Raw genomic sequence first — 11,524 nt, forward strand, 5'->3', positions numbered from 1 at the left:
TCACGCGTTCCGGACACTGCAGGGCCGCCTTTTTGCCTCTGGGTGGCTCCTCGTGTCCACACTAGCCGTGGCACGGGCATTCCTCTACTTGGCGGAGATGAGGATCGACAAGAGGCACCGTGCCATGGCCAACTGGGTGCTGTCCAGAGACATGACCGTGTCAGAGTTTCTCGCTGCAGATATCGACAACAATGGCTATGTCACGTAAGTTATCGCGGTATCAAACCTTATTTTCATGCCTGCATTGACCAATTCGTCTTATTGAATTTCATTCGGCAATTTGGCATGTACAACGATTCTGAAAGTATTACGTCCCTGCAAAGATGCTTTACTAGGTACTTGATTTGCGGATAGTAAGCAACATGTGTGTCAGTTGGAAACCAGCACATCATGACATTATCAAAAGCTCTGGCATTCAGTAACAGTATAGTCATACCTCAACTCACAAGTCACAGAATATCTTGATGCCAGCTAGTGGACAGTAGGTATATTATTAGCACTAGCTGACATACTGTTATAATTTCCACAAATGAGCTGATAGGTTTTGTGCCTTATTTTTTACAATAGGGTGTTCTTTGCGGTCCACAAATGAGCCGATAGGTTTTGTGGCTTATTTTTTACAATAGGGTGTTCCTAACAGTTGTGTTGTGCTTAACATAAAGATAAAATCTGGAAACGGTAAAATAATGGCTCAAATTAATACTACTTGGTTTATTTTTCTTACTCAGCTTAGTACTTCATATATGATTTGTTTTGTCCTGCATTTTGAATTTGCTCAAATGGAAAATCTGAAAATTTGGTGAAGAACATGGTATTTGGAGACGGGTTACTATTGTTTTAATAGAATAATAAATATGTGATCTGAAAAAGAGACGACTTAGAATACGGTGCATAATAATTATATATACCATGTATCACTTGTGATTCTGGTGAATTATGGCCACACAACTTATTTTATGTTGGCATATAGTATGAATAAAATTATGAAATCGGTTGTCTAGCCATGTTAGTGGAATCAATTATTTGGTTGTTGTATTTTGCTTATGTTTCTATGTATATTTCTGTGATGAATTGTTGCTTTAAAATATTATAGAGCGCAATTAAAGGGCTGTAAGATGGCAAGGGCATTAAATCCAAAGAGCATGACAGCCTTTTCAACTCAGAAGCGTGCCATAATAGGATCCGAAAATGGTTACCTATGTAAAGTATGGCGTGTGAGGGAAGGATGGTTTTTATTAGTAAAATACAATTGTAAATTTTAATGGAATCTTTAGTACTGAGTAAATGAATCAACTTATGACTACTGTATTGCTGACTTTTGTGCTTGTTTTGGTAACTCAAACATGTTTTGTGTTGTATGACAACCCTGAGCCCATGAGAAATGCATTATGTTAGGGTACATATTAATTTGCAAGAGAGCGATTAATTTTGGTAATGCCCTTATACAAGACAACACATTGTCCATAATGCTGTTTATTTATCATCATATGCACGCTGTAGTACAATCATTTATCATAATGAAAGATATTTCCATTAGTTATGAAGCTATACCATATCCTGTTTTTCTTATACTGAGGTATTCACATAGTTTGCTGAGGTTCTTCCTACTGCAGACACAAAATTTTTTTTGCTTCTGTTGTAGAACTTCACTAAGCATAAATTAATCAGGGATAATTGATGATTATGATTATGAGGTAGTTTAAAAAATATGCACACTGTATTGAAAATTTGAGATGGTGGATTCTGTAGTTATTCTGTAATGTATATGAATAGGGGAATTCAAGATACAGTACTTTTGTTGCAATAGCTCACCCCCTTGGTCTTCCTTTTAAGTTGGACTGTTGGAAGCCTTGGTCTTCCTCTTAAGTTGGAAGAGAGAATTGTGCCCTGACAACACATTTCTTTCATGATTCTATCGCTTGTTAGTTGATCTACAGAATAAGGCTTGATTTCTATCACATTTGACTTGTCTTCAAAAAGAAAAGGAAAAAAAAAATCCCAACATGTATAAAGCTATTTTTCTCCCAAACATAGCATTCTTGTAGAATGTCCAATTCTATGCTTTCAGCCTAGCGCTAAGAGTTGTTATTTGCTATACTTTGTGTATTGCACCTATAGTATATCCAGTGAGTTATCTTGATAATGTTTCAGTAATGCATTTAATTATATATTTTATATGTGCAATTATTTCAGAATCCATTGATGTTAACCCTTAGACTTCACAGCTACACTCATCTTCATGTATTTTTCTATGGTTAGCAAGTATGGTTCTCAATTGTTATCTACGTTGAAAATGTAGTGGTTGTCACCAATCATCAACATAGAAAATGTAGTGGTCTTTGGCGTGTATTTTAATTGTATATTCATTCCATTTTAGTAAACTTAATTTATTTTGAATTTCTAAATGATTTGTTTTTGCATCCATTTCTTAGCACATTGATTTGAACATTTTGTTGAGAAGCATTTATTGTTTGCTTGAGTTTGGCATGTATGCATCCAAGTGATTTGCGTCCACACTACAAAAATGAAAATTTTAATGGCTGTCTTAGCATTATACAGCAGCTGTCATTCGAACAGAATACACAATAATTCGGATTGCAATAGTAAATCAATGTTGTTTAGGCTGCTGATTGCATCATACTGCTTTGTACTCGTGAAGCTGCATATTCCACCCATACTTCTAATTTGGTGCCAACACAAATAGGCAATTTTCTCGAAATGCTTATGTTGTTATACTTTTAGTAACAATTATTACACAGCCAAAACGGTTAAGCACTATCATCTAATGATAACAAATACGTAGTTTTTCCATCACATTTCCTGGAAGAGCATTGCTTAGTTCCATTTTGGACACAACTTGCTTGTTTCTAGTAGCCGTATTGGTTAATGATGTTCTGCATTTGCACATTGTTTCAGGAAATCGGAATTTGTGATTTACAAGCTGAAAGAGATGGGGAAGATTTCGGATAAGGACATCAAGATGATCGTGGAGCAGTTCCAGAGGCTGGACTCTGGAAACTGTGGAAAGATCACGCTCTCGGATCTCCTGCAGAGTCACCACCTGGGCCATGAACCGAGGGACATGAAAAGGGGGAAGAATTCGTGACGGATGGCGCCGAGCCGAAAAAACCCGTAGGACAGCAAGAATTTTGGGACTGTAAAATGCATGAAAGGAAGGTTAGAGCTAGGATGCCTGCGCCGGATGGGATCATTTGAAGGTAGAATAGCTCCAGATAAGTTACCAGCATGGGTGGAATGATCCTACTGCCCTAGAAGCGGTGAGAAGATCATTTCTTCATGCCTGTAGGAAGGAGGCTGTAAATACAAGCAAAGCGGTTATCGAGATTCTTTTCTTTGGAAATATATGTGGCGGGTGAGGTGATCTGTTTTGACCTCTCACTCGTAATGTTTCTTTTCTCTGGTCAAACGTGAGATGGGTGACAGGCGTGGGCCGTCTGGTCCACATAACGGATTCAGGCCCGCGGTTGGATGCCAACGCCCCACTTTTTGGTTAGATGGATGGATAGATCTCTACAGCGGAGACCAGGCGTCCGTTTTGTTTGAATGATTTGACGTCGTTTTCTGGACTTCAGGCACAGTCACGCTGTCATGAAATTTAATTCTCTCTTTTTTTGGCGCTGTTTGAGATTGAGATGACCATGTGTAAAATGTAGGTAACGACTTGGACCTGGTGAAAAATTGGCTGTCCAGCAAATTTGGCGACGGGAGGTTGACCGGAAAACGAGGGTTGCCTCGAGGGAGCAGGCAAGCCTCGTCCAGCCGCCACTGCATAGCATGGGTGGTCTCTGGCCTCTTTTTGACAACCTTCCCTGAAACATGCGACGAGGAACGGACTGTGCCCCCAACGGTGGGGCTAGCTCCAAAGCTTTTGGGTGTAAGACGACATGGGCGCCGCAACTCCGTTAAGGCCTTAATTGTTCGGATTTGACGTCCGAGATTCTAGTCCTTCAAATACCTTTAAACCAGTTTTCATGGTGAAGTATGTGTCTTGTGTCCTGTTATAAAACCACTGCTTTCAAGGCAGATATTCTGGCCTCTATTAATTATTTGGACCTAGCAACTAACATGTTCCCGCAGATTTGGTCTTCCTAGTCGCGTCCATTGTGCGTGGCATCGCTGGTACGTATGAAATATTTCCACTTTCATGTGTGGAGTATGATCTATACTGGCTGGAACTGGATAGAAAACATTGGCGTTTGTCATCTTTATCTGAAGATGCTGCTCTGAGACATAAACATGACCAAGTGGCTGCCAGGGTTATACGGTGTGATCTTAACCACCACCACGAGGACTTTCGTTCTTACATGCTACTGTCTATGTGTTTCTTGTTAATCTCTTTTTCTAGTCACGGTTAATTGCTTCGATGCTAACCGTATCTTATGCTTCAAAGTTCAAACACGATAAATTATACTGCATTTGAGTATCATCTAGATGCATAAGTCAGGAGATATGCAAAATGAACCTGATCACCACAAGAATATAAGCAAATATGATGGTGGTATTTGGTTCCAATAGCAGTGGACCCAAACAGCCCCACAAGTTTGTGCTAATTTGTCACTAGTGTGCTTCAACGAGACGGAAAACTCATACTGGTATACGTACGGCACAAGCACAACGATGGCAGAGGAAGATGTGACCACTAACTAGACAGGGGAAACAAACGGGCACAATCAGAACCCCCAGGGAGCTTCAGATCCTTAACAAACTTATTTTGTCAGAAAGAGGATTCTTCAGGAAGCGGGAGGCACGGTTGATGGGGTCGCCGCTTCCGGCATGGCCTTCTTCTCCTTCGGCACCGGCTCTGCAGGAGGAAACCGGAAAAACACACCATCAGCAAAGTTTCTACTTCGAATCACCGACACCGTGCTGGCAATTGTGGTGAAAATGGAAATTGGGTCGGTGATTACTTGAGATGAGGGCCTTGGGGCGGTCCTTGAAGAGGATCTTGTGCCGGATGATGCCAATCACCTCCAGCTCCACCTCCGCCGCCGCCGCCGCCTGTCCACCTTGTCCGAGCTCGCCGGGGTTCCCCTTGTCGTTCTTCTTCTTCCTCAGCACCAGAAGGGGCTTCTTGAGAGTCACCTTCGAGCCGGCGAGCTCATGGTACCCCACGGTGAAGGTGTACCCGCCCTGGCAATGGCAAGACCGCCGTGAAGATCCCCCAAACCAAATCAAGAAACCAAGTATGCAGGGAGGGTTGGTGGTTCTTGCCTTGGAAGACGGGGCGGAGGAGGTGGAGCAGAGGCGGCCGATGTGGAGGCCCTGGATGCGGCCGGAGAAGCAGGGCTGCGGCTGCAGCACGCCCTGCACCTCCACCACCGCCCACTCCGGGCACGCCGCCGGGCCCCCCCCCTCGCCGCACCCGCACCGGACTTGGATCTGCATCGCCGCCTCGCCTCGGATTGGATGTGGGGACAGAGGGGAGGAGAGAGATCGATAGGAGGCGAGGGTTTGTGCTGGATGTTGGCGGGCTGCTTTCCCGCCCTTTTCATTTCCCCGTGCTTCTATTAGTTCGCACCAAAACACCCCCAATTGTTTTTGCTTCCCTTTTTTCCAAATAATGTTCTTTGCTTATACGGCCCCACTTGCTCCAACGATGAAACAACGGACCCTCCCCACCCCCACCCCCTCGGGGGAGACTAGTATAGGATGAGCCTTTTAGAGCAGGGGGCGATCTAGGTTCCAGCCACGCCCCCAGGTGCCGCCCCCAAGGTGTCGTAAATTCAAACTTGGTCCATTTCCGCTACCCAAAAAACGCCACAAGTCCGGCGATCAACGCCACAAAAGTCTCGGCGATCGGCGATCACCTTGCCACAGTTCGGCGATCAATAAAAAGTTCGGCGTGCAAAAGAAAGGACGCGTGGGCAATGCATCAAATGGTGGTGTCAACCTCCGGAGTCGGAGGAGTCGGCGTGCGCGGGCTGGTCGGCTTCGGCGTGGCTTCAGTGCTGGGTGTCATGGAGGCATCATCGCTCGGGCTTGGCGGCGGCGTTGGGGTCCGCGTGGGAGTTGGCGCCGCCGTCAACGGCATCTGGTTCAGGATGAGGCCGCGCTCCGCCAGGTACCACACCTTGAGCTGCTCGTCGTCGCTCCGGAGCATGTCCCCCTCCTCCCCACATCAGGAAAGCCAGGTCGGTGTTCCTCTTCTTCGCGCCGACGTTGGTCCGGAGAAGGTCGAGCTTGACGGCGATGTTCGTCATCAACGTCGACCATCGCGCCTCGATTTTCTCTTCCCTCTGGGCGGCCCGGGTGTTGGCGTCGGTGATGCAATGCTCGATGGACTCTTGCAGACGGCGGTAGCCGGCTCGGCGTGTTTCGCCGCCTTGGCCCGTTTGTTGTCGTCGGGGCGCTCGGCGTCGGCGTGCCCGGCTTGTAGGCCTCCTTGGCCTTGGCGAGGGTGCGCCGACGAAGTATGGGTCGACCAGTTTGCGTTTGTCGAACTCCGACTTGACGTGCTCCCAGTACGTGTCGGCGCTCTGGTTTGTGCCGGTGATCGGGTCGAGGCAGACGATCTTCCACGCTTCAGCGAGGCACTCGTCTTCTTTAGACGTCCACTTGACGTGCGGCTCGCCGGTCCTAGGCGCACGTTTCTTCTTTTTCCCTCTCCTCGCCGGGGCAGGCGCCGGGTCCTCCTCCTCCTCCTCCGGCTCCTCCTCACTGTAGTCGAGCTCGTCGTCCATGTCGCCGTTGAGGTCCATTTTATCTTCTTGGGCATTTAAGCCGGGGGAGGCCGCAGCGGCAGCCAAGCTGGTCGTGATGATGTCGTCCATGTCGGCCTCCGTCGCGTCGGGGTTGCCGAGATGCGACGACGAGCCTTGTGAGAAGAGCCCGCCACGGCGCAAAGGTGGCGTCAGGGAGGATGCGTAAGCTGGGGGGGAGTAGATGTACGGGGGGGACTGGACGCCGGCGAACGCAGGCGAGGGCGTGCGCTGGGCGGGGTGGCCACGTGGAAAGGTGATGTTGGGGTTGAACCCGCCGTGCGCGTCGCCGTCGGCGTAGCCAGGCGAGGGCGCGTGCTACCTCTTGATTTTGCGTTGGTTTTTTCCTTGAAGAGAAAAGGGTGGTGCAGCAAAGTAGAGTAAGTATTTCCCTCAGTTTTGATAACCATGGTATCAATCCAGTAGGAGACAATGCGTAAGCCACCGAATATCTGCACAAACAAACACCAACTTGCACCCAACACGATAAAGGGGTTGTCAATCCCTTCACGATTATTTGCAACGTGAGATCTGATAGAGATAGATAAATGAAAAAGTAATGTTTTGGTATTTTTGATTTATGGAACAGAAAATAAAAGATTGCAAAGAAAGTAAGTAGGAAACTAAAAGTGTAGATCGGAAACTTATATAATGAAAAATAGACCCGGGGGCCATAGATTCACTAGAGGCTTCTCTCAAGAAAGAAATTATTATGATGGGTGAACAAATTACTGCCAAGCAATTGTTAGAAAAGCGCAAAGTTATGACGATATCTAAGACAATGATCATGAACATAGGCATCACGCCCGCGTCAAGTAGACCGAAACGGTTTTGCATCTACTACTATTACTCCACAGATCGACCGATATCCAGCATGCATCTAGAGTATTAAGTTAAGCAAGGTGACATGATGTAGAGGAATTAACTCAAACAATATGATGAAAACCCCATATTTTTATCCTCGATGACAACAATACAATACGTGTCGGTTCCCCTTCTGTCACTAGGATCGAGCACCGCAAGATTGAACCCAAAGCTAAGCACTTCTCCCATTGCAAGAAAAACCAATCTAGTTGGCCAAACCAAATCAATAGTTCGAAGAGACTTGCAAAGATATCGAATCATGCATATAATAATTCAAAGGAGATTCAAATAATATTCATAAATAAGTTGATCATAAATCCACAATTCATCAGATCTCGGCAAACACACCGCGAAAGAGTATTACATCAAATAGATCTCCAAGAACATCGAGAACTTTGTATTGAGAATCAAAGAGAGAGAAGAAGCCATCTAGCTACTTGCTATGGACCCGTAGGTCTGTGGTAAACTACTCACGCTTCATCAGAGAGGCAATGGTGTTGATGTAGAAGCCCTCCGTGATCGAATCCCCCTCCGACAGGACACCGGAAGAGGCCCCAAGATGGGATCTCACGGGTATAGAAGGTTGCGGTGGTGGAAAAGTGGTTTCGTGGCTCCCCTAGAAGTTTTGGGGTATATGAGTATATATAGGAGGAAGATCTAGGTCAAGAGGTCACCGAGGGGCCCACAAGGTTGGGGGCGCGCCCTACACCCTTGTGGCCGCCTCGTGGCTCTTCTGACTTGCACTCCAAGTCTCTTGGGTGTCTTCTGGTCCAAGAAAAATCACCGCGAAAGTTTTATTCCGTTTGGACTCCGCTTGGTATTCCTTTTCTACGAAACTCTAAAACAAGGAAAAACAGAAACTGGCACTGGGCTCTAGGTTAATAGGTTAGTCCAAAAAATCATATAAAATAGCATATTAATGCATATAAAACATCCAAAATAGATAATATAATAGCATGGAATAATAAAAAATTATAGATACATTGGAGATGTATCAGTGCGCAGCCCCAGGGAGACACTGGGAATCCAGCCGGCTATCCGACGCTCTGCTGGCTCCAGGCGTGCGGGCCATGGCCACCGGGTGGATTTATCATCCCCGCGCGACACGCCTCGGCCTGTTCCGCCGTGCGATCCGCCTACACGGCCAAGGCAGCCGCTGCCCCCAGGGCCACCCTACCTCGGGCCTTCTTGGCGTTGAGCCTGTTCCGCTGGTCGGTGGTGACAGCCTCCCGGCGCTGAACCTCCGCCTTCGAGTCAGCGTTTGACATGCCCGGGGGCTTGGACGGCGGCGCCCTCTGCTTCCTCTGCTTCGGATGGGCGGCGCTGCCATTGATGGCAGCGCGAGGGGCGGCATACTTCTTCGGTGGCATGGCGGCCGGATGGGGGGGAGAGGGAGGAGAATGGCGGGAGAAGGCGGGAGAAGGGGGAGATGGAGGGAAACGGAGGGGGGAAAGCGAGGTGATCGACGGGAAAAGGTCTTTGTCTCGCCGACAGAGCGGATCCACGCGCCTTTTTGCTTCGGCCAACGCTCCCAGGCGCCCCTCCGGGGGGCTTGGGTTCGGCTCAGGTACGCCGGCTGTTATTTCGGTCCAAACCGGCGATAATCGAGATCCTGGGGGCGCGACTGGGCCGATTTTTCGGCGCCGGCACAAAAAATGGCCTTGGGGGGGATCTTGGGGGCGCGGCCGGAGATGCTCTTAGGTGAGATCCAAAAAATTCATATTTACACAATCCAATTTTTTTTAAAATAATTTACAACATACATGTCGGTTAGGTCTAAACTCCAAAAAAATTCAGCTGAAAACTCGATCTACAATTAGAGATTAGAACAGGACAATTTCGACTATGAATAGTGTCAGCTTAGGTGAACTAGGCCCGCGTTTTGGTCCTATATTTTAGTCCTCTATGCTCGTATATGGGTCAACCAGGCCCGCGCGGGATGAAAACCAGCTGTTTGGTTGCCTGGGTTGCACCCACGTCCCGGCCCGCACGGAACTTAAAGCAGTCTCGGGCTAGGCGGGCGAGCTACAGTCGACTCAGCAGTTTCTCCACAGCCAGGCTGAGCGCGGCCACACGTGGCTCCTCGTTGCATGCTTCAGGAAGCGCGGAAGACGAGATGGGACGTCTCATAACTCCCCCTCCATCCCCTGTCACCGCCCACTTCCTTTCACAACACTCCTCCTCACTCTCCTGAACTTAAAGCAGTCTCGGGCTAGGCGGGCGAGCTACAGTCGACTCAGCAGTTTCTCCACAGCCAGGCTGAGCGCGGCCACACGTGGCTCCTCGTTGCATGCTTCAGGAAGCGCGGAAGACGAGATGGGACGTCTCATAACTCCCCCTCCATCCCCTGTCACCGCCCACTTCCTTTCACAACACTCCTCCTCACTCTCCTCTCACCGTCAGCCCCTTCATCTCCTCTCCTCCGATGAGCCACCCTCCGTCGCGCCGTTCGCTGACCCCCATCAGCGTCAGCAAACAACCGCATCTACGAGCGGTGGGTTGCCGGCTTGGCGAACTCCGGGGTCAATCTGATGCGGGCTCTACACGCGCCCTCCCCTATCTGCACCAGGTCACCTCATCCGGTCAATCCGGTGCCGGCCCCCGTTACCGGACCTCGAGGTCCTAGGTTCGGCAGCGCCGTTGGTGGGGGCCCGCAACGCGACGCTACACGGAACCCCTTGTGCTGGGGGGGGGGGGTTACCCCCATCCAAGGGTTTGCTCCGGGAATCGTCACAGACCCATGGATGATGGCGACCTCCTCCTCCTCGACCGCACGCGTGGGCAGCAGCACTGGACCGTCGGTGTTGGCGGCTCCTCCTCCCCCGCCATCTTATTCCCACCGGGGTTTTCTCCCAGGCCAATGTACGCTCCAACTCCACCCGCTCAGGTAAGAACAACCCCTCTGCTCGTAGATTTGTAGGTTAGGGTTTTCATCATTAGCAAGCTCCAGTGAGATGTGAATCGATTTGATACGATTTGATTTGATTCCTTCTTGTGTGTTTCTGTTCATAGGCAGGGCAGTGTCCTTGCTTGTTCTGTGTTTCATGTGCATGCCTAGTATAGTGTTCATAGGCATGCTAGATTGGATTGTACTTAGTGCTGATGATGTAGAAGGTGTTATTGGGCATGGTAGATAGGTTTTTTGATTGATGTTCATGCATGCTAGTGTTCATAGGCATGCAAGATTGGTGTGTGCTCAGTGCTCATGATGTACAATCTGTTCATGGACATGGTAGATTGTGTTTGATGTTCACCATTAGTGCTCATGTGCAACAATTTGTTCATGATGCTAGCCATATTGTTGCTGTCTTTGATGTTCCTCCTATTTGTGCATGTGCATGTTATCTAGATTGGTGTGCTATTCATGTTCATGCTTAGGGTTCATGCGCATGCTAGCTATATTGGTGTTGTGTTGTCTTTGATGTTCCTGCTTAGGGTTAGCACAAATGTGCATGCTAGGTTTACGTGCATGGTTCTCATGGTATGTAGGACCAATGTGTTTGCTACTTTAGGCGCTAGTACAAATGTAGCATGCTGCTGATACGTCTCCAACGTATCTATAATTTTTTATTGTTCCATGCTATTATATTATCTGTTTTGGATGTTTAATGGGCTTTAATATGCACTTTTATATTATTTTTGGGACTAACCTATTAACCAGAGGCCCAGTGCAAATTGCTGTTTTTTTGCCTATTTCAGTGTTTCGCAGAAAAGGAATATCAAACGGAACGAAACCTTCGCGAGGATCTTTCTTGGAACAAACGCAACCTAGGAGACTTGGAGTACAAGTCCGGAAGTCCGCGAAGCTTCCACGAGGTAGGGGGCGCGCCCAGGGGGGTAGGCGCGCCCCCACCCTCGTGGGTCCCATGGAGCTCCATCGACGTACTTCTTTCGCCTATATATACCCATGTACCCTAAAAACATCCAGGAGAGCCACGAAA

The 11,524-nt window shown here is 48.1% G+C and overlaps 2 protein-coding genes across 2 annotated transcripts; one reads left to right on the forward strand and one right to left on the reverse strand.

Moving 5' to 3' along the window:
* Window positions 1-4: 4 nt before the first annotated feature.
* LOC125529438 (two pore potassium channel c-like) lies at window positions 5-3,417 on the forward strand (the record flags this gene model as incomplete). Its single annotated transcript, XM_048693847.1, has 2 exons — window positions 5-204; window positions 2,917-3,417. Coding segments are annotated over 2 exons (390 nt in total), but the record flags the coding sequence as incomplete, so codon positions are not given.
* A 1,317-nt stretch (window positions 3,418-4,734) lies between these two features.
* LOC125529439 (putative uncharacterized protein DDB_G0287975) lies at window positions 4,735-5,493 on the reverse strand. Its single transcript, XM_048693848.1, has 3 exons — window positions 5,233-5,493; window positions 4,929-5,151; window positions 4,735-4,822 (listed from the first exon to the last, which is right to left on the reverse strand). Exons 1-3 carry the CDS (start codon window positions 5,404-5,406, stop codon window positions 4,752-4,754), a joined length of 468 nt encoding a protein of 155 aa, XP_048549805.1. The 5' UTR covers window positions 5,407-5,493; the 3' UTR covers window positions 4,735-4,751.
* Between the last annotated feature and the right edge of the window lie 6,031 nt (window positions 5,494-11,524).

The sequence above is a fragment of the Triticum urartu genome, unplaced genomic scaffold (assembly GCF_003073215.2).
Source record: "Triticum urartu cultivar G1812 unplaced genomic scaffold, Tu2.1 TuUngrouped_contig_5600, whole genome shotgun sequence".
In the NCBI taxonomy this organism is placed as follows: domain Eukaryota; kingdom Viridiplantae; phylum Streptophyta; class Magnoliopsida; order Poales; family Poaceae; genus Triticum; species Triticum urartu.

Coding starts and splice junctions, on each gene's coding strand:
- LOC125529439 (XM_048693848.1), bottom strand. CDS start 5,406: ATGCAGATCCAAGTCCGGTGCGGGTGCGGCGAGGGGGGGGGCCCGGCG. Junction 5,152..5,232: donor CCTCCGCCCCGTCTTCCAAG/GCAAGAACCACC, acceptor TGCCATTGCCAG/GGCGGGTACACCTTCACCGT. Junction 4,823..4,928: donor CCCCAAGGCCCTCATCTCAA/GTAATCACCGAC, acceptor TTCCTCCTGCAG/AGCCGGTGCCGAAGGAGAAG.